Genomic DNA, 18,925 nt, shown 5'->3' on the forward strand with positions numbered 1-18,925 from the left:
GTCTTAGTCAAGAAGCTTCCCCAGTTTTTCAGTCCAAAATCCTACAAGTGGTTGTTGATTTGTCTTCCACATCCAATTCATCAACAAGTCCTATTTATTCTAAATCTACAGTGAATTCTACATTTATCCTTTTCTCTCTACCTTCATTGTTTCACCCCAGTACATACTGTCATCATCTCCAGCCTGATTTATTGCAATAGCACCTTTGTTTTCTTAAGTTTAGCTTCCACTCAGCAGTCAGAAAGATCTTTTTTTTAATTATAAATCAAATTCAGAAAGAAGAATAGTTCTTGATTTTCCTTTAGTTCTCACTTTAGAGAAAGCAACTAGGATAATAAAACACAGCCAGTAGACAATACATATAACAAAGCTACATGATAAGCACATCCATTAATTCTAAAGTTCAAGTGGATGAGGAATAATCACCACCAACTAAAGACCTGCAGTTACCAGCATTCATCGGAAAGAGTGAAGGATATTAACGAGGCTTCTGATGGACCCGAGAACAGGAACACCTAAAAACTGCCAACATGTACTCACTGGAAAGTATGAATTGAACGGCAATTCAGTGCAGCACTGAAACTGGGAAGGGTGTACACACACTCCAATTCGCAGAGAGGCGCAAGGGGTCTGCAGTAAAGTCTGAAGGGACTGAAATAATTTGGGCCTAATGAAATCTTGATGCTAACAAACCAGACTTCCCTTCAAGGAGAAAGTTCTAATAAGGAGAAACTGCTGGGAACAGAATCCCAATTGAGCAGGACGGTGACAAGGAATAAAGGAAAAAGCAGGTCCAGACAAAAATGGTAGAGAGATTCAGAGGAAACATCTCAGAAAGTAAAAGGCCACACTTTATATTACTTGGTGAAACTAACAGAATAAATAACTGTAGAACTGTGAAGCTATAAAAGCTATACTGACTCATACCATCCCTTCTAAAAGCTCTAATTAGAAATTTTAAAAGAGCAACAGAAAAAAAGTGCAAGAGATAAATATTGTAGGTGAATCCCAAACAAACAAAGAATAAAGAAAAATTAATAAGGAGCAGAATAGGGTCCCTTTGGACAAGGAAATACACTAGAAAGACAAATCCACAAACAGATTGCATCTGAAACATAATCTTTCAAAATAAGTTTTAAAATTAACAAAATGATACATATATAAAAGCACAACATAAATAAAAATCAAAATCAGAACTGAAGTAATTTAACTCAATATATAATTAGAAATAAAAGAAAAATTATTGCAGAAATGTAAATTTAAGCCAAAAGAAACACAAGAAAGAATAAACAGTACAGATAATTAATATAAATTGGGGAGTGAAAAGAAAATTCAAAAAAAAAAAAAAGAAATAAACAAAGATAAAAATCATTTGAGAGAATACAATAGATATAAACAAAACTCTGTGTGTTCCTCTCTCTCTTTCCTTCAAATGCAAGTTTTTCAAAAAGTACTATTCTCCCCAGCTTATTCTTTGTTCTAGTTTGCTAATGCTGCCAGAATGCAAAACACCAGAAATGGATTGGCTTTTATAAAAGGGGTTTATTTGGTTACACAGTTACAGTCTTAAGGCCATAAAGTGTCCAAGGTAACCCATCAACAATTGGGTACCTTCAATGAAGACTGGCCAATGGCGTGCAGAAAAACCTCTGTTAGCTGGGAAGGCACGTGGCTGGTGTCTGCTCCAAAGTTCTGGTTTCAAAATGGCTTTCTCCCAGGATGTTCCTCTCTAGGCTTCAGTTTCTCAAAAATGTCACTCTTAGTTGCTCTTGGGGCATTTGTCCTCTCTTAGCTTCTCCAGAGCAAAAGTCTGCTTTCAACAGCTGTCTTCAAACTGTCCCGTCATCTGCAGCTCCTGTCTCAGCTCCTGTGCATTCTTCAAAGTGTCCATCTTAGCTGTAGCTCCTCTTCAAAACGTCACTCACAGCTGCACTGAGTTCCCTCTGTCTATCAGCTCATTTATGGCTCCAGTGACTCAACTTAGACCCACCCCAAAGGGGTGGAGCAACACCTCCATGGAAATTATTCGATCAGAGTCATCACCCACAGCTGGGTGGGGCACATTCCAAAGAAACACTCAAAGAATTACAATCTAATCAACACTGACAACGTCTGCCCACACAAGATTACATCAAAGATAATGGTGTTTGGGGGACACAATATATTCAAACTGGCACACATGGTACCTGCTTTTAGCAGCATAGGAAACTAAAACACCACTCCAACTCATTTTGGTTACTATTTGCATGTAATCTTTTTCCAGTCTTTCATTTTCAACCTATTTATGTCTTTGAGTCTAAAAGTGAGTCTCCTGTAGCCACACATAATTGGGTCATGTTTTTATTCTGTCTGCAGATTCTGCCTTTTGGTTGGAGAGTTTTAACAATTTACCTTTATAGGTATGAGGACTGAGGAAGGATTATTTCTGTCATTTTGCTATTTGTTTTCTATATGTCTACCATTTTTGATCCTCATTTCTTGTATTATTCCCATTTTTTCATTTGATTTTTTATAGTGCTATTTTGATTCTTCCTTTTTTTTTTTCTGCATATATTTTTAGATATTTTCTTAGTGATTACCTTGGGGATTACAGTTATTCCAAATTCGCACCTAACAGTTTGAATTGATGCCAACTTGCTTCAATAGCACATATTGACTCTGTTCCTATCTAGCTCTGGACTTCCCTCTTTATGTAGTTATTGTAACAAATTATATTTTGCACATGTTGATTTATAATTATGGTTTAATGCTTTTATATTTTATATCATACAGGAAACAAAAAGAAGAGTTGCAATGCAAAATTAAAATTATACTAGCTTTTATATTTACCTATGTAGTTATCTTTACCAAAGATCTTTTATTTCTTTGTATGGCTTTGAGTTATCATCTAGTGCCCTATTTCTCAGCCTGAAGGACTGCTTTAAGCATTTCTTGTAGGGCATGCATACTGTGCTAGTTTGGATATATTATGTCCCTCAAAAGCCATGTTCTTTAATGCAATCTTGTGGGGGCAGACTTATTAATCTTTTTGATTAGGATATGACCTCTTGATTGAATGTTTCCATGGAGATCTGTCCCCACCCATTCAGGGTAAGACTTGATTAGTTCACTGGAGTCCTATAAGAGAGCTCACAGACAGAAAGAGCTCAGAGCAGCTAAGAGAGACATTTAGAGAGATGCCTGGATGCTGATGCTTGGAGATACTTGGAGAACACAGACAGAAGGACATTTGGAGATGCTAAGCTAAGAGATAAAGCCCAGAGACATTTTGGAGAAAGCCATTTTGAAATCAGAACCCAGGAGCAAAGGAACAGCAGATGCCAGTCACAGGCCTTCCCAGGGGACCATCGACCATTCTTTAATGAAGGCATCCTCTTGCTGATGCCTTAGTTTGGACACTTTTATGGCCTTAGGACTGTAAATTTGTAACTTAATAAATCCCCTTTATAAAAGTCAATCCATTTCTGGTATTTTGCATAATGGCAGCATTAGCAAACTGAAACATATACATACTAGTAACAAACTCTCCTAACTTTTGTTTAGCTGAGAATGTCTGAATTTCTTCTTCATATTTGAAGGGTAGTCTTACTAGACATAAAATTCTTGTTTGATAGTTTTTTTTCCTTTCAGACTTTAAATATATAACCCATTAATTTCTGGCCTCAATTATTTCTGATGATAAAGTGACTGTTAATCTTATTGAGGATCCCTTGTATATGATGAGTCACTTATTGCTGCTTTCAACAGTTTGATTATAATGTGTCTCTGTGTTTTATGTCTGAGTTTATTCTGCTTGCAAGTTGTTGAGCTTCTTGGATGTGTAGTTTCAAGTATTTCATCAAATTTGGAAAGTCTTTGGCTACTATTTCTTCAAATATAGTTTCTACCCCTTTCTTTTCCTCTTTTCCTCCTGGGAATCCCATAATGCACATGCTGGCTTACACCTGATGGTATCCAAGAGGTCCCTAAACTCTGGGAATTTTTCATCATTCTTTTTCTTTCTGCTCTTCAAACTGGGTAATTTTGACTGAACATATTTTCAAGTTCACTGATTCTTTATCCTTCCTGCTCACATATGCCATTGAATACCTCTGGTAAAATTTTCATATCTGTTTTTGTAGTTTTCAACTTCAGACATTCTATTTAGTTCCCCTTTATAATTTCTACTTATTTATTGATATTTTCTACTTGCTTATACATTGTTTTCCTTATTTTGTTTGGTTCTTTGTCCTTGATTTCATTCGATCTTTGAGCATATTTAAGACAGTTAAAGCATAACTAGTAGGTCCAATGTCAGGGCTACCACAGACATTCTCCTGATACCTTTTTGTCTTGTGAATGAGCTTTACTTTTTGTTTATTTTGTATGCTTTGTAATTTTTTGATAACAACTGGACACTGGATACTGTATTGTGGTAAATCTGGGAACCAGATTCTCCCATTTCTCCAGAGATTGCTGCTGTTGCTTGTTGAGGTGTTCATTTATCTGTTTAGTGATTTTTATAATCTATTTTTGCAAGTACTATATTCCCTGTCATATGTAGTCACTGAAGTCTCTTCTGTTATCTTAGTGGTCAGACAGTGGCCTGCAGAGATTTCCTTGAATGTCTGGATGCAAAAAGAAAAGAAAAAGAAAAAGAATAAGAAATAAAAGAAAAAGAAAAATAAATAGAAAAAGAAAAAGAAAAAAGAAAAGAAAAAAGAAAAGAATAAAATTGAATTCCCTCAACAGATACTGCCAGGGAAGCCACTTCACTAAGGGGGGTGAAACTTGGTCAGTTCCTGTACTAATTCCTCACTGTACCAACAGGCAGATAAAAGCATTCAACACTGATCCTTGAAGGACAAGGTCCTCATTTCCCAACATGGCACCAGCAAGCCGCACCAGGAGCCGGAGCCACCTTCCTCACGGCTGCCTGCTGAGGGAATAGGGACTGGAGGATATTAGCACTACATCAGATGCTGAAATTCACCAACATTTACCAACCTCTTTCTTCATCAAGGACTCCCCTGGAAGCTGCAAGTGTTCCACTAGACTCCAGAGTTCTAAAAAACTTTATTTTAACAGTTCTTGACAGTTCAATTGTTGTTTTGGTTGATAGACTGAGTCCCAGAGTTTCCTACTCTGCCATCTTTCATAGCATCACTTTGATGCAATGTATTTTTAATCAAGTCTTATATGAGACTTATGGGAGTTATTGATTATTAATCTAGAAAGGTATGTTGGGACTAGGTTGCAGAGAAACTTAACAAATACAATAAAAGGTATTAGTAGAATTTTAAGAGGGAGAGGCCTCTTAGAATTGGTGGTGATCTCTTTGTTTTCTTTTACAAAAAGGATTTTATTAAATGAGAAAAATCTGTTTGTTGGGTCAAATATGAAATAGGCACAGCAGACTGCTCAAGGAAGTAAAAATGCTATCTAAGGTAGATGCCCTTTTTCTCACAATGCCCCCGGGGAAGGAGGATATGCCAAGGCAGTCTGGGACTGCAGGTGTGGCATGCACCTGAGTGAACACCTGTGCAGCAGGTTTTAGCAAATGCAGCATGCCTTCACGGTCATCATGCCTTCTTCCAGGGGTGGTGTGGGGGTCGGGGGAGGGCTCACAGGGGCTCAGTATTTTATACATGTATAAATTTTTCTCGTCATTTAAATATCCTTCAATATTCTGATAGCTGTAGCTGTGAAAAAAAAGCATGATGAGAAAATCAGGTTCTTGCTACGTCGTTCTTTATGTCTTGCTAATACCCTGAAATTCTTTACCTTAAATATTATGCCACAGTATTTAAAGGGAAACCCCCCTAACAAAACAAAACAAAACAAAACAAAACAACCCACTCACTATTTGACACCAAATCCCAAACTCCAGTCTTAGTGCATGTGAAGTTCTGCTTAGTTGAACAAGAATCTTTAGTGCAGCATACCAATTCCCCTGTAACATGTCTGTCATTTTAAATAGTATATTTTCTTGTAGTGAAACTTCTAAAAAAAACACCTATTTCTGTAAAATAATGTGTTTCTGTTTGTGGAGCTGTGCAAAATATACATGTCTTTCTGGTGAACAGAGAATCCCAACTTGAGTTCTGGTGTAGGGGTTTCTGATCTGCTACAGGAAGGACCTGGGCCCCTCCTCTCCAGAGGTTACGTGCAGTCATCGAGCTTGGCATCCAGCACAAGGCCACCTCGTCTGCCTTGAAGCTGCTGCCCTCCCATCCTTGTTGCTAGACTCGCTGGACTTGCTGGCAGCGTCCTCCTCATTCAGCTTCCTCTCATGGCCTCTGGGCATGCTGCTGCTGGCCTGGCTCCTCTCACTGGATGTCCCTGCTGATCCTTATTCTAGGAGGACTAGGCTGTTCTCCATCTCAGTTATCTGGCAATTCTTCATCAAACATCTACTGTTGATGTGGTTCAACAACTCCAAAGGAAGAGAGCTTCCTGTGGGCCAGCAAGGACAGGGGAAGTGCTGGAGCCTGGGTGTGGGAGGGCAAGCCCCAGCTTGGAGTGCCGTTTCTGATGAGCTTCCCCATGTGGGAGTTGTAGATGTGAACCTCAGGGCCAGGCTGACATTTGGGATGTATGGGTGTAGAGTGGAACAAGGTGGGTGGAAAGGCCAGGGCTGTTGTCCCTCTGGGTCCAAGGGACATTTTTACTTCCTTGAGCAGTCTGCTGTGCCTATTTCATATTTGACCCAACAAACAGATTTTTCTTTCAGAGGGAAGAGCTTCTCCTCCACCTGGTCCCACCACTCCAGGCAACTCCACAACCAGTTGAGGATGACACTGTGGACATGTGCCCACTCCTGCCTGCTGCACCTTCTCCATGGCAGCCCCAGAGGGAACAAGATGGATCACTCTGTTGGCAGCACCTGGACTCAGCAACAGATCAGTGAGGACCTTTGCCCAAGGTACCCCACGCTCGTGTGGTGTGATAGTGCTCCCGTGTCTTTTACACAAGGAAGTTTGTTGGATGCAGCCCACCAAATATTATGGCCACATTTGCTAGCACTTTGCTTTTTAGCTCAGGCAAAATCCTCCAAATATCTGGAGCCTCTGCAGCCTCCTGGTTGAGGTACCTGTTGTACTTGGTGTAATAGTTGGGGTGCATTTACGTGAGGATCTCATCAAGGTGAATCAGGTGTTCATCATAGTCTGAGTCCTTCTCTGCCTCCTTCTCCTCCAGACTCTGGTCCAAGAATTCCCCCCACAGTGAGGCCAGACTGCTCAGTGTTCTGGGACTCAATCTTTGCCTCCTTCCTGTCTGCTCAACTGTTCCCCAGGCTGCAGAGATCCCCTTGGTCACTCTCCTCCTACCCATCAAGGTCATGGCCCTTGTGTGGGCGAGTGCTGCACCCAGGCTCTTCAGAAGGCTTCGCCACTCCAGGCCTCACCCACAGCCTTTGGGACCCTCCCTGAGGCAGGGCCTCCTCTCCAACCCGGGGGGCTGGGTGGACCATCTCCAGCCTCCCCTCTCCTCACTCTCACTCTGAGGCCAATGAGGAGGAGACATTCTGACTGTCTGGTCCACTGTTGCTCTCGCTGTCACGGGCTAAGTCAAAATCCAAGTCAATGCCTGGGGGGTCCTGAGCAGCCCATCTCTCCGGCAACTTCACTCCTCCTGTTCAGCAGTTACCAGGGACTCCCCCACATGCACCAACATGCCACTGCTAGTGTCACAGGCTGAGAGGCCCAGGACAGCATGCAAAGGAGTCCCTCCTGCCTCCTGCCTCCTTTCTTGTGTGTGTGCAATCTACTTCTGGAAGAGTCACTGGCTGCAAGCACCTTTGAGACTTTCCCTCTGCACTACACCAGAAATTGGCTTGCCTTCCTTAAGGTCTTGAACGGACTGAGAGTGTTCTGAGACATCAACACCTTTACAAGAATGATTTACTCTCTTGCCCGCATCTCCCAGGCCCCAGGGAGAACTGATATAACCCATGCCTTGGAAGTATACGTATTTCTTCACAGTTATCAGGTTGGGGACAAACTTCCAGAAAACCTTCCTGTCACCAATGATGCAAATGTCTCCACAAAGAAGACATTTCTGAGGATCCCTGTTTTAGAAAATGGGTCAATATATTCATCCCTCTATAATATTCAATGAGGACAAAGCTCCTCAGCGTCTAAAAATCCAGCAATTGTGTGTGCATACAGCCTGTTTACAAACATAACAACATGCAGCTTGTAGAACTTGTCGATCTTTTCTAGGTACTCCTTGCAGTGAGGACGCAAGAGGTTGTGCTGCATAGACTCCCACCGGCCCAGCTGAAAATGAAATATACCTTTGTTGGACATGTGCGGGCAGTGCTGATCGGTTTTATGGATCAACGTCTGGTCCAGGTCCACCATGAGCACAGGTTTTCGGTTTCAATGCAGTCGCTGCTGGTCTTCCCTTCTTAGCTTTTAGCTTCCTCAGAGCTCATCGACACGGTGGCCATAGATAGAGACGCTTGCGGTGTGCTGGGTTATCTCGACTGCCTTCGGTGCACAAGCCTTTCATAACCACTGGGTGGCTACATCTTCCCAGCCTCCCCAGGACAGCTCCGGATGCCACTACTTGTCCCTCTGTGCGCACAGCACCCGCACCACACCCGCGCGCTCCGACCGCACCCGGCGCGCAGTCCTTGGCTCCGCGCGGTGGCGGTGGGCCCCTCGCCAGAGGCAGGCAGGCCCTCAGCCAGCACTAATCGATGCGCACCGCCGCGCGCGCGCCCACCTTCCTCTCCAGCAGCCGCAGCGGCAAGGGGTTCCGCTACCGCACCTTGGCCACCGCAGCTGATTAGAGGCCCCCGGTGGGGCCGCGCCCTCCTGGCCTGCGCCACCATCTGCGGCGCCCTCGGCCTCCCGGTCCGCGCGCGAGCCGGGTCGTTGGACAACACGCTCGCTGCAGGCAGGCCTGGCGGGACAGAGGGGCGATGCGCCTCTGCGACGGCGTGCAGAGGTCGTGGACCCAGGCAGAGAGGGCCGCCCGGCCGCTCAGGGCATGGCGCCCATTACAGCCGCGAGAGCCATCGCTCGAGAGCTGTTAGCCGGGGTAGCGACGGCGCGGTCTGCAATTGCTGCTTTGCTAGCCCGCGTCCCTTGGCCGGCGGGTCCGAGCCGGCCAGTGGTGATCTTTTAAGGGTAGAGGTTACTCGTGTACACAGAAAAGTAGAGCTGGAAAATGAGTTAGAGAAGGATGGAAAATTAGTAAAAGTTGTGGTTATTAGTCCATGTTTGCTGATGGAGATTTAGAAAACCTGAATAAAACTATAATCATTAAATAAATAAAATTATTAGTTAAAAAATATCCTCAACAATTAAAGAATAAGGTGACCCTTTTTGACTCAAATTATTAGTTCAAAGTGTATCCACAACAAACAAAGAGTCAAATAAAACTCTTAACTCAGTTTGAAAAAAAAACCAGACAGAGATTAGGAAATGGAGAAGGAAAACTATGGAGGAAAAAACCTTGAAGGTTTGGGTGGGACTGGGGAGTTGAAATAGATATCTAAATTCTGTTACAGTATAAATTATAGTTTATAAATATTTTTTCACATTCATTATCACATTTGATTGTTAATGCTTTCATATGAGAAAAGTAGAATTTTCATTTTAACTATGGAAAATCAAACACTCAATGAGATGGCTGATATCACTTAAATGGCTAGAAGAGCAGCCATGATTGAAGTGATTGAAATTCAAGATTCTGGGGCAGGGCTCTTCTCAGTGCAAGATAACACTGGAGTAAACAGGAAGCTCCTGTGTTTAAGGGAGATTAAAACTGCCATAGCTATGAGTGGCAAACTGTATTTTCATGTCCTCAGCCTGTCCCTGTCTTCACCCTCCCAGGGTCCAAGAAAGCCAGTCACATTTTAGGAAGGCCCTATCATAATTGGAAGGTATATGCTTACTCCCTGGTCATGCAACAAAGCAACTGGGATTTGAACCTAGAGCTCCCATGCCAATTAATTTTTCTTTTTTTAGGAAACTCATTTCCCTGAGAAGATGGAGTTCTTCCTTCAACTTGGACAGGTGGTTATTATTGTTGTGATGTGCTAATAGGCTGTAAAGAACTGCTCTCTAGCCAATGACATCATCATATGTCAGTTCCCTTCCTGAGAGAACACTTAGCAACCCCAGGTGGTCTGCTCAGAGGACCCAGGGGCGTCTGCCTCTGTAAGGACACCAAGAATATAGGTCATGGGAAAGGGATCATTTGTGCTTTAATGTTCTCCCACAGGTTCCATCGAAGTGCTAGTCCCCGGAGTAGCTGGAGGTAGCTGCATTGTAAATGAGAGATGGAGAGTGAGCAGAGTTCTCTTACAACCCTAGACCCTGAGCAGTGGCTGGGTGCCCAGCGTTGAGCCTTGCCAGAGCCCTCACCACCCTCAAGCTCCAGGTAAGTAGTTTGTGAGTCCAGCAGTTTTACCTTCATGTTGTTTTCCAGTCTGAGCACTGGAAAGAGACCAAGAACATCGGAAATAGGGAGAAGTATTGGGTAATAAGGGTCAACAGGACACTCATTGGGTACATAGAAATTATCTTTTTAAACAGATATTCTGCATTCCATATGCTATAATGAAGAGTCTGGACTCAGAAAATTTACCATGCTTTTAACTAGTTATTGAGCTTAAGCAAATCATTTCACCTTACTGAATGACAGTTTTCTCTTCAGCAAAATGAAGACACTGAACAAGATGATTTCACCCACCTCCCAACCACTAGTTCTTTGGCCCTATTCCTAAATAATTAGGGGATATTGGTAATGAAACTGTGGGAACTGGTGATTTCAAGGGATTTTCTCTAATAGGCTTCTTGGAGTGAGGGTAATAAAAACTATTGCAAAGGATTGAAGTTAGGTAAATGGTTATTTGTACATGCAGTAGGTTTTTTAAGAATCCTGTCTCCAATATCAGGAGGCTAATGGGAGAAGATGAGTAACTGTTCAATTAAGTAGCTGTATGATTCATCATAATCATCATCACCTTCTTCATTAGCCACCACAACTATGTGTTATCAGGCATTGTGCTAAACACTTTGGGAAATAGAATATAGTATGAGATTTCTTTCTTAATTTCAGAAGAGTCACAGAGAATTACTTGGAGGTGGTAAAACATTGATGTGTGAAAAATAACTGCTGTGTACGATCTGATATAATTGGAGGATCAGTGAAGAAGTACTACTGGAAATTTAGAGGTGGGAAAGATCTGTGTTTGTCTTGGATGGTCAAGGAAAGACAGTGAGAGACTTAATACAGAAAATGGTTTAGGAGTTTATAGATTGATTTAAGATAAAGTGCATTTCTAAGGAGGGTACACTTCAACAAAGGAATAAAGACCAAATGCAGAGACCCGTTTGGTTAACAGTGAATTTTCTATGATGATGATGATGAAAATATTTAAAAGCATGAATCTGGACCAGAGGCAGGAGACACTAGATGGAGGTCTTTGCAATGGGTAGTTCCACAGAACAAAAGCAGGAATAATGGGTGAAAACAGATTTCAGGTTCATGGAAGGAAGAGCTTTTTCAAATTGAAGAATTTCGGCAATGGAGAGGGCTGTCTAAGGGGCAGGGAGCTTCTGGCATTGTCAGTCCAGGGAGAAGCTAGACACCTACCCATGAGGAGCACTGTGGCATGAATTCCTTCATGGGGGAGAAGAGCTGAGTTTTCACTGGTATGAATCAAAATGAGAAAAATAAGGACAACATAAAGTTTTGTGCAGACTGTTCCTTTTTATTCTGCTATTTCAGGCGTACTTCTTTGTTGTGGTGTTAAAAGGCCTTTTATCAATTGTTGGGAATATTTGATGCATTCAAAATTTTCTTAATGATTTAATAAAATCCAAAATTATGGGGGGTCACTGGGGATCCCAGAGGAGTCACAGGGTGGGGAAAAGTTCATAAAGAGCCTTGTGAGTTTAACTCTGAGTAAAATGTGAAGTCACTAAATGGATTTGAACAGAAGAGAAGCAGGATCAGATTTACAGCTTTAAAAAGATTACTCTAGTTGTTATGTTGTGATTAGGTTATAGGGGACAAGAATAGAAGTAGGAAAATCTGTTAGAAGTCTACTGCAATAATCTAGGTGAGAGATAAGAGTGGCTCAAACCAAGGTGGAAAAAAATAGATCTTGGATGTATGAGAGAAAAATAAAAACAATGATGACTATGAGGATTTTGAATCAGGAGCTGAAATGTTGCAATTGCCATAATCTGAGATGGGGAAGACTGTGAGTGGAGTCCACAGAAGTTCAGTTTGAGATGGCTGTTAGATAACCAAGTGGAGATGTGAGCATGTAATTGAATATATGAGTCTGGAGTTGGGAAGAGAAATGACAGCTGAAAATTGATTTGGAGTCTTCAATGTATCTGTAGTGTTTAAAGCCATGACATGGGTGATATCCACAAAGGAGTCAATGTAGATAGAAAGGAGAAGACCAAAGACTGAACTCTGGGCTTGGTGACATTAAAAGGGTAGAGAAAAGAGAAGGAACTATGAATGAGTCTGCAAAGGGGTGACCAGCAAGGTAGGAAGACAAGCAAAAGTATAGTGTTCTAGAAACCAAGTGAAGAAAGCGTGTCCATAAGGAGGGATAGATTAACTCTCTTAAATATTGCTGATACTTAAAATAAGCTGAAGGATGAGAAATGGCCATAGCAAATCTACGAGGAGGAAAGTTTTAATGGAGTGGTGGTAGAGAAAGTCTAATTAAAATGATCGTAAGAGAGGAAACTGAAGAATAGGAATTGGAGGCAATGAATTTTGGCAACTCATCTAAAGAGCATTTTTGTGGGGAGGTGAAGGAAAAGAAGCAATGGCTATGGAGAAAGTGGATCAAAAGAAAAAATTAGCAGCTTGGTTTTTTGTTTGTTTAATAAGTGAGAATACCAGCTTGCTGCTATGCTGATGAAATGTTCCAGTAAAGAGCAGCATAGTAATTAGTTACCTCTCTATTTTCTCTATTACAATATTAGTTTCTTATCATCAGGGGCTATATCTTATTTATTTGTTTAGGCCATGTTCAAAGTATAATGCCTAGAATAAATGAAGTGCTCAATAAATTTCTGTTACATTGACTTTGTCACAGTGGAATATAAATAGTATACAACATCTGAGGAAACAATAAAGAAGAAAAGTGTGTTTGAGATTGGCAGAAGGGGAAAGTGGTAGGAAGAATTGAGGAAGTGACCACTGTTTGGAGTAGACATGCAGAGATAGATTTGCCTCCGGCCTTCCCTTAACCTGGATTGGGGTTCTTACCAGTGTCCAAAAGGGGTCCAGATTCTGATCTTCATGACCCTGGAAGATGTTAGACCTGAGCTCCCATAAGAGAAATGGAATCAAGCAGTGAGTGAAGGAATTGATTCTTGGATAGCAGAACACTGAAGAAGAAAATAAATTGAACTTAAAATCAGAAAATGTAATTCCAATTATATATCATTGATCCAGTATACTAGCAATATTTATTGGTGTAATTGATCATTTATACCTTAGACAGGAATATGTATGAATGATAATATATACTTTAGATGAAGAATACTTAAAATTCTAAAACCTATATGGATTCCACTAAGGGAGACAACTGGGTTACAGAATGGATTTTGTAGGTCAAAAATGGGTATATACTCTGAAGGAAGCTGTTGAGGGGAAACTGAAATATTGGTCTCTCAAAGTATTTACTAAGAGATCTTTACTGTGAAGTTGGGGGCTGGGGGTGTTGGTGGCAAAAGTGCTTTGAGGGTTGCCTCCTCGTTTGGATTTCTGTGGTTCAACCGTCTTCCTCATTCTTCCATACATCACATTTTAGGGACATGAATGGTGAGCAATGGACACTGGGAACTGGAGCCAGGTAACAGAGTTCATCATCTTGGGTTTTCCCTATCTCCAGGGTGTCCAGATTTATCTCTTTCTCTTGCTTCTTCTCATTTACCTCACTACTGTACTGGGAAACTTACTGATATTCCTTGTGGTCCTCCTGGACTCCCGGCTCTACACACCCATGTACCACTTTGTCAGCATTCTCTCTGTCTTAGAGATTGGTTATACGGCTGCCACCATCCCCAAGATGCTGGCCAACCTGCTCAGTGAGAAGAAGACCATTTCTTTCTCTGGCTGCCTCCTCCAGATCTATTTCTTTCACTCCCTGGGGGCTACTGAGTGCTATCTCCTCACTGCCATGGCTTATGACAGGTATTTAGCCATCTGCCAGCCCCTCTACTACCCCACCTTCATGACTCCAGAGCTCTGTGCCAAGATTGCTGTTGGCTGTTGGCTGGGAGGCTTGGCTGGACCAGTGGCTGAAATTTCCTTGGTCTCACGCCTCCCTTTCTGTGGTCCCAATCATATTCAGCACATCTTTTGTGATTTCCCTCCTGTGCTGAGCTTGGCCTGTACTGACACCTCTATCAATGTCATGGTGGATTTTGTTATCAATTCCTGCAAAATCCTGGCCACCTTCCTGCTGATCCTCACCTCCTATGTGCAGATCGCCCGCGCTGTGCTCAGGATTCCCTCAGCTACGGGCAAGCAGAAGGCCTTCTCCACCTGCGCCTCCCACCTTATTGTGGTTCTCCTCTTCTATGGGAGCATCCTCTTCATGTATGTACGACTGAAGAAGAGCTACTCGCTGGACTATGACCGGGCCCTGGCGGTGGTGTACTCGGTCCTCACACCCCTCCTCAACCCCTTCATCTACAGCCTATGCAACAAGGAGATCAAGGAGGCTGTGAGGAAGCAGCTGAAGAGGATGCTGTGGTGAAAAGGGGGGCATTTTGTTTGTGGGGCTGAGAATGTGGAGGCTGTGAGGATTATCAGTGACTAGAGATGAGGAATCAAGCATTCGTTGCTTTTCTACATGGGATGCTGGAGCTGCAGTGAGTGTTGTCTGGGTTTCAGGAGTGTTACTGGGGGCCATGATACTCAGCTGAAGTCACAGGCAGCTTTTAAACCAGAGACTGGAAAAGGTATGCTTTGTCTCCAGCAACAATGGTGTAGTGCAGTGTTTTTTAAATCTCAAGCATTTGTATGCAATAGTTAGGATTTTTGTCAAATCTGTGTATAATTGTAATGCATTAATCTTCAACTTACTTGATTTAACATAAATACATTTAATCATGTACTAAATGATAATACTTATTAAATAAATACAGACTATCTAAAGAAAAAAGTATATGATTTTTCATCTACCATATATAATCAGTTCATGTATATCAGTCATTTATGTAGTATACCAGAAAACCCTGGTGTAGTAGAGAAAAACATTTTTTAAAAATCAGATATATCTTGGTTTAAATCCCAGTTCAGCCAGGCCTTTATTATTTCCATAACTTCAGGAAAGTAACTCAAACTCCTAACTTCATCATTTGCTAAAATATTTTCTTGCAAGTTGTTTTGATAATGAATGATGAAATCTGTAAGCCACAGTATACAGTGTCTGATTTATAACTGATAGCAAAAAATTTATATTTAATATTATTTTCCTTTATTTTATGCTGCCTAGACCTCTCAGCATTCTTCTAGGTCTTAAAACAAAATCCCAGAGAATACAATTAAAAATACTTCCCAGGCACTTTTTCCCAAGGGAAAAGGTCAGCCAGAAAGAATACTTAGAAGATTATAGTTTGTATCATTTCTGTTCTGATCAGTTCTATATATTATTCTTAGTGGTCCTAATATCTATGCACAGTATAAAGTATGAAGTGTGACAGTTGAGACAGAGGCAGGAAATCGGATGGCTGTTTACATTGAAACACTTCTTATTTTATTTGAAAATAATTAATTCCTTAAATATGAGAAATAATATGAAAATAATCCCACAGCTTAATTTATGGGAAATCTAGTATTAGGGATTACTTATGCATCTGAACAACCCTGGTGAGTAGAGGATCAAATGTTGAATACAAGAAATCTTTCAATTCTATGGAACTTCTTAGTAAGATCTCTGAATATTTTTATCCCTACCATTTTAAAGCTATTCATCCATTCGTTCTCTCAATAAATTCAGTATATGTTTAATCAGCTCTTATAGTGTATCACATGCAGCGAGTGCATAAAGTGATGAACAAGAGATATTGTCCATCCCTGTCCTTCAGGTGATCTTGAAAGAATTGAGGATATAGACATTAAAATTACAATTAATTTGTAATCAGTTACAATTAATTAATTAATTACAATTATGATAATTGTTAATAAGAAAAAAGTGCACTCTCTTACTAACGAAGTTCCATTTAAGCTGAAAACTGAAGGCTGAATCAGAGTTAGCCTTTCTTCTGAAAGCAAGAAGAGCAAGAATTGTCTAATTTACAAAAGTAGAAATTTAGACCTAGACAGATAGAATAATTTGTCAAAACTTTGTGGAGCAAGTCAGTCAGTCTTATCTTTCTGGATAAGAAAACCAAGACTTCAAATCCCAGGCTAGATGCCTCTAATTGTTAAAATGTTCAGGGAAGCAAAGGAAAAAGAAAAGACATGAAAATACAAATGAAAAGATAATAGCTAGATTATACATTTGGGCTCAGACAATGGCAGCGAGGAGGTCGGCTTCTGAGGGGATTCAGGGACAGGTGGGAAAAGTATGTGTGAAGTTAGGTTAACCTGCTGATGAATATTTGCTTAAAAAAATGCTGCAGTCCACTGCCTAGAGTTTTCTAGGAAACTGTGGGCCTAGGAGGTGGGTGAACAGTCTCACCAGAACCCTGTGAGGTGCCCACTGCCTTGTTGACTGCATCAACCATATTCTTAATATCTCCACAGGGCAGAAGCCTTTAAACATTCTTTTTAGATTTGGTTCTGGCCTAGAGGACTAAGAGGACTAACTGGAGGCAATGACAAAACTGCTGGAGAGGAGACAGAGAGAGAGAGAGAGAACAAAGGCAAACAAAACAAAATAAAGAACTCCAAAAAAACTCTTAAAGTTAAAATTCTAAAGCATATAAAGTTTAATGATTTGAAAGAGGTTTCATAAAATCATAAATTTATTACAGATGCAATTAATTTTAAGAAACAATTTGATGGGCTTTAAAATGCTAAAAAACATAAATGAGAGCAAAACTCATTGAAAACAATGAAAAAACTGTGAATCAAAAATAGATAAAGATGATCAGTTGAATCTAAAACAGAACCAAGTAGAAATCTTGGAAAGAAAAAAGAAATCACTGAAGAGCAAAGATAAAAGAGTATATGTGAATTAGAAGATTGTTGAATGGAATTCACTCAGAACAAAACAGAAAAGCAAATCAATTTAAAATTATGAAATAGCATATAAAGACATGGAAGATGAATTGAAAAGCTAAGTTTCAACATTTAAAGAAAAGAGAAGTGCAGAATGGGTACAATGTTAGAGAAGTAATATTGAAGAAAAAGTTCATAATTTTCCAGTCTTGAATAATATACGTGTCATCATAATGAAAATGTTCAGCAGTTACAAACCATGGCAAATAAGTAAATCCGTATTTGGAAACATTGTAGGGAAACTACAGAACATCAGGTATAAAGAAGAAATCTTTAAATCCTACTAGAGAGAAAATAAAAAATACTCAATTTAATGAACTATTTTAAAAGAACTTTGTGTAAATACTATTTTTTTAAATAGTAACAACATGTGGCGGTGTTATCTGTGAGTTAGAAAATCTTTGGTTACAATTTTATTTTGGGAAATAATAGAAATGCTGAAAAACTTTAGATTTTGCTAAAAAATATTTAAATATGTATGTTTTAAAAAGTTAAGCCTAATTAGGAAGCTCTCCATGGACTGATACTAAATCATCTCCAAGATATACTGTTAAGTGAGAAAAGCAAAGTATAGAACAATGATTCTAGTGTACCACCTTTTATATAAAAAGGAAAAATATAAATATATTTTTTATTTTTAAAGTATACTTATGGATATTTAGATTTACTTTGAATATATATGTGCAAATAGTTGCATGAATATATACCAGAATGCTAAACTCCCCAAAATAAACATGGTTAGATAAGAGAAAATAGAGGAAATATGGTGGTATAGACAATGTGGAAACAAGATTTCTGTAAATACTCTTTGAATATATTTTTCATTTTGGAGTCACATTAATATTTTAAAAATCCAAAAAATAAATTAAATCTAAAATGAAAATGTCTACAATTTGGAGAATGAAACACTGAAGCAAATGAATTTTACTGTATCTCAAGCTAGTAATATAACAAAAGAGAGAAAATACTTCACGGAATTTAAAAAACAATACTTTGACTGAACATATGTCATGGCATGTATTCAAAGGGCAAAAGAAAATCATAAACTTCATTTAGAGATCTAATTGTGAGAACTTGCAATATTTTCATTTTAAAAACTATTTCATTTGTATTTTAGTGTAAGTAATCACATTAATAATGTTAGGGAATAAGCTTTTCAAGGAAGAGGAAAAATAGATTCAAGTATAAAATCAGATATATCAGGTGAAGTTCAATAATGTAATTTAAATTTGAATTTAAATTGTTATATAAATTAGGGGTTGGAAGAGTAGTTCCTTCTGTTCACTGAAGAAAACCTAGAAGCAATGACAACCCAGTAATAATAAGCATTCATTAGGTCCAGACTTTAGCCTCTAAATACCATTCCCCACCAATAAGAACGAGGACTCCTTGGTAAAGTGGCTGCTTTGAGATATGTCAGAAGAAACATATAATAAAAATCTAGGAATCCTTATGCACTAGAAAGAAAAATCACCAGAAATCAATGTGGCAAAGTTAAAAGAACATCAGATACAAACTGGAGGGCTCTCCAATGGTCAAAGGAAAGTTTGAGTATAAAACAATGACTCAATTGATCATAGTCCTTTCAATATATAAAGCTCCATGAGTTCAAAATGATATATTAAAGAGAGAGAAGGAATGAATGCAAACAAAACTAAAAACCTACTCATCTGTCACCGTTGAGAGTAGACAGTGTACCAACTCCTTACCCAGAAAA

General features: G+C 39.8%; 1 protein-coding gene and 1 pseudogene across 1 annotated transcript; one reads left to right on the top strand and one right to left on the bottom strand.

The window, feature by feature from the left end:
• Positions 1-6,392: 6,392 nt before the first annotated feature.
• Positions 6,393-13,764, bottom strand: LOC119512596 (annotated as a pseudogene).
• Positions 13,765-13,785: 21 nt separating this feature from the next.
• Positions 13,786-14,973, top strand: LOC119517043 (olfactory receptor 6N1-like). Its single transcript, XM_037813521.1, has 2 exons — positions 13,786-13,828; positions 14,465-14,973. The coding sequence occupies exons 1-2, from the start codon at positions 13,805-13,807 to the stop codon at positions 14,735-14,737; spliced, it is 297 nt and encodes a 98-aa protein (XP_037669449.1). The 5' UTR covers positions 13,786-13,804; the 3' UTR covers positions 14,738-14,973.
• The last annotated feature ends 3,952 nt before the right edge of the window (positions 14,974-18,925 follow it).

The sequence above is a fragment of the Choloepus didactylus genome, chromosome 2 (assembly GCF_015220235.1).
Source record: "Choloepus didactylus isolate mChoDid1 chromosome 2, mChoDid1.pri, whole genome shotgun sequence".
NCBI lineage: Eukaryota > Metazoa > Chordata > Mammalia > Pilosa > Megalonychidae > Choloepus > Choloepus didactylus.

Excerpts from the sequence above, each read along its gene's own strand:
- LOC119517043 (XM_037813521.1), top strand. The coding sequence starts at position 13,805 with ATGGACACTGGGAACTGGAGCCAG. Across the intron at positions 13,829-14,464 it reads ACACTGGGAACTGGAGCCAG|ATCGCCCGCGCTGTGCTCAG; the intron begins GTAACAGAGTTC and ends TCCTATGTGCAG.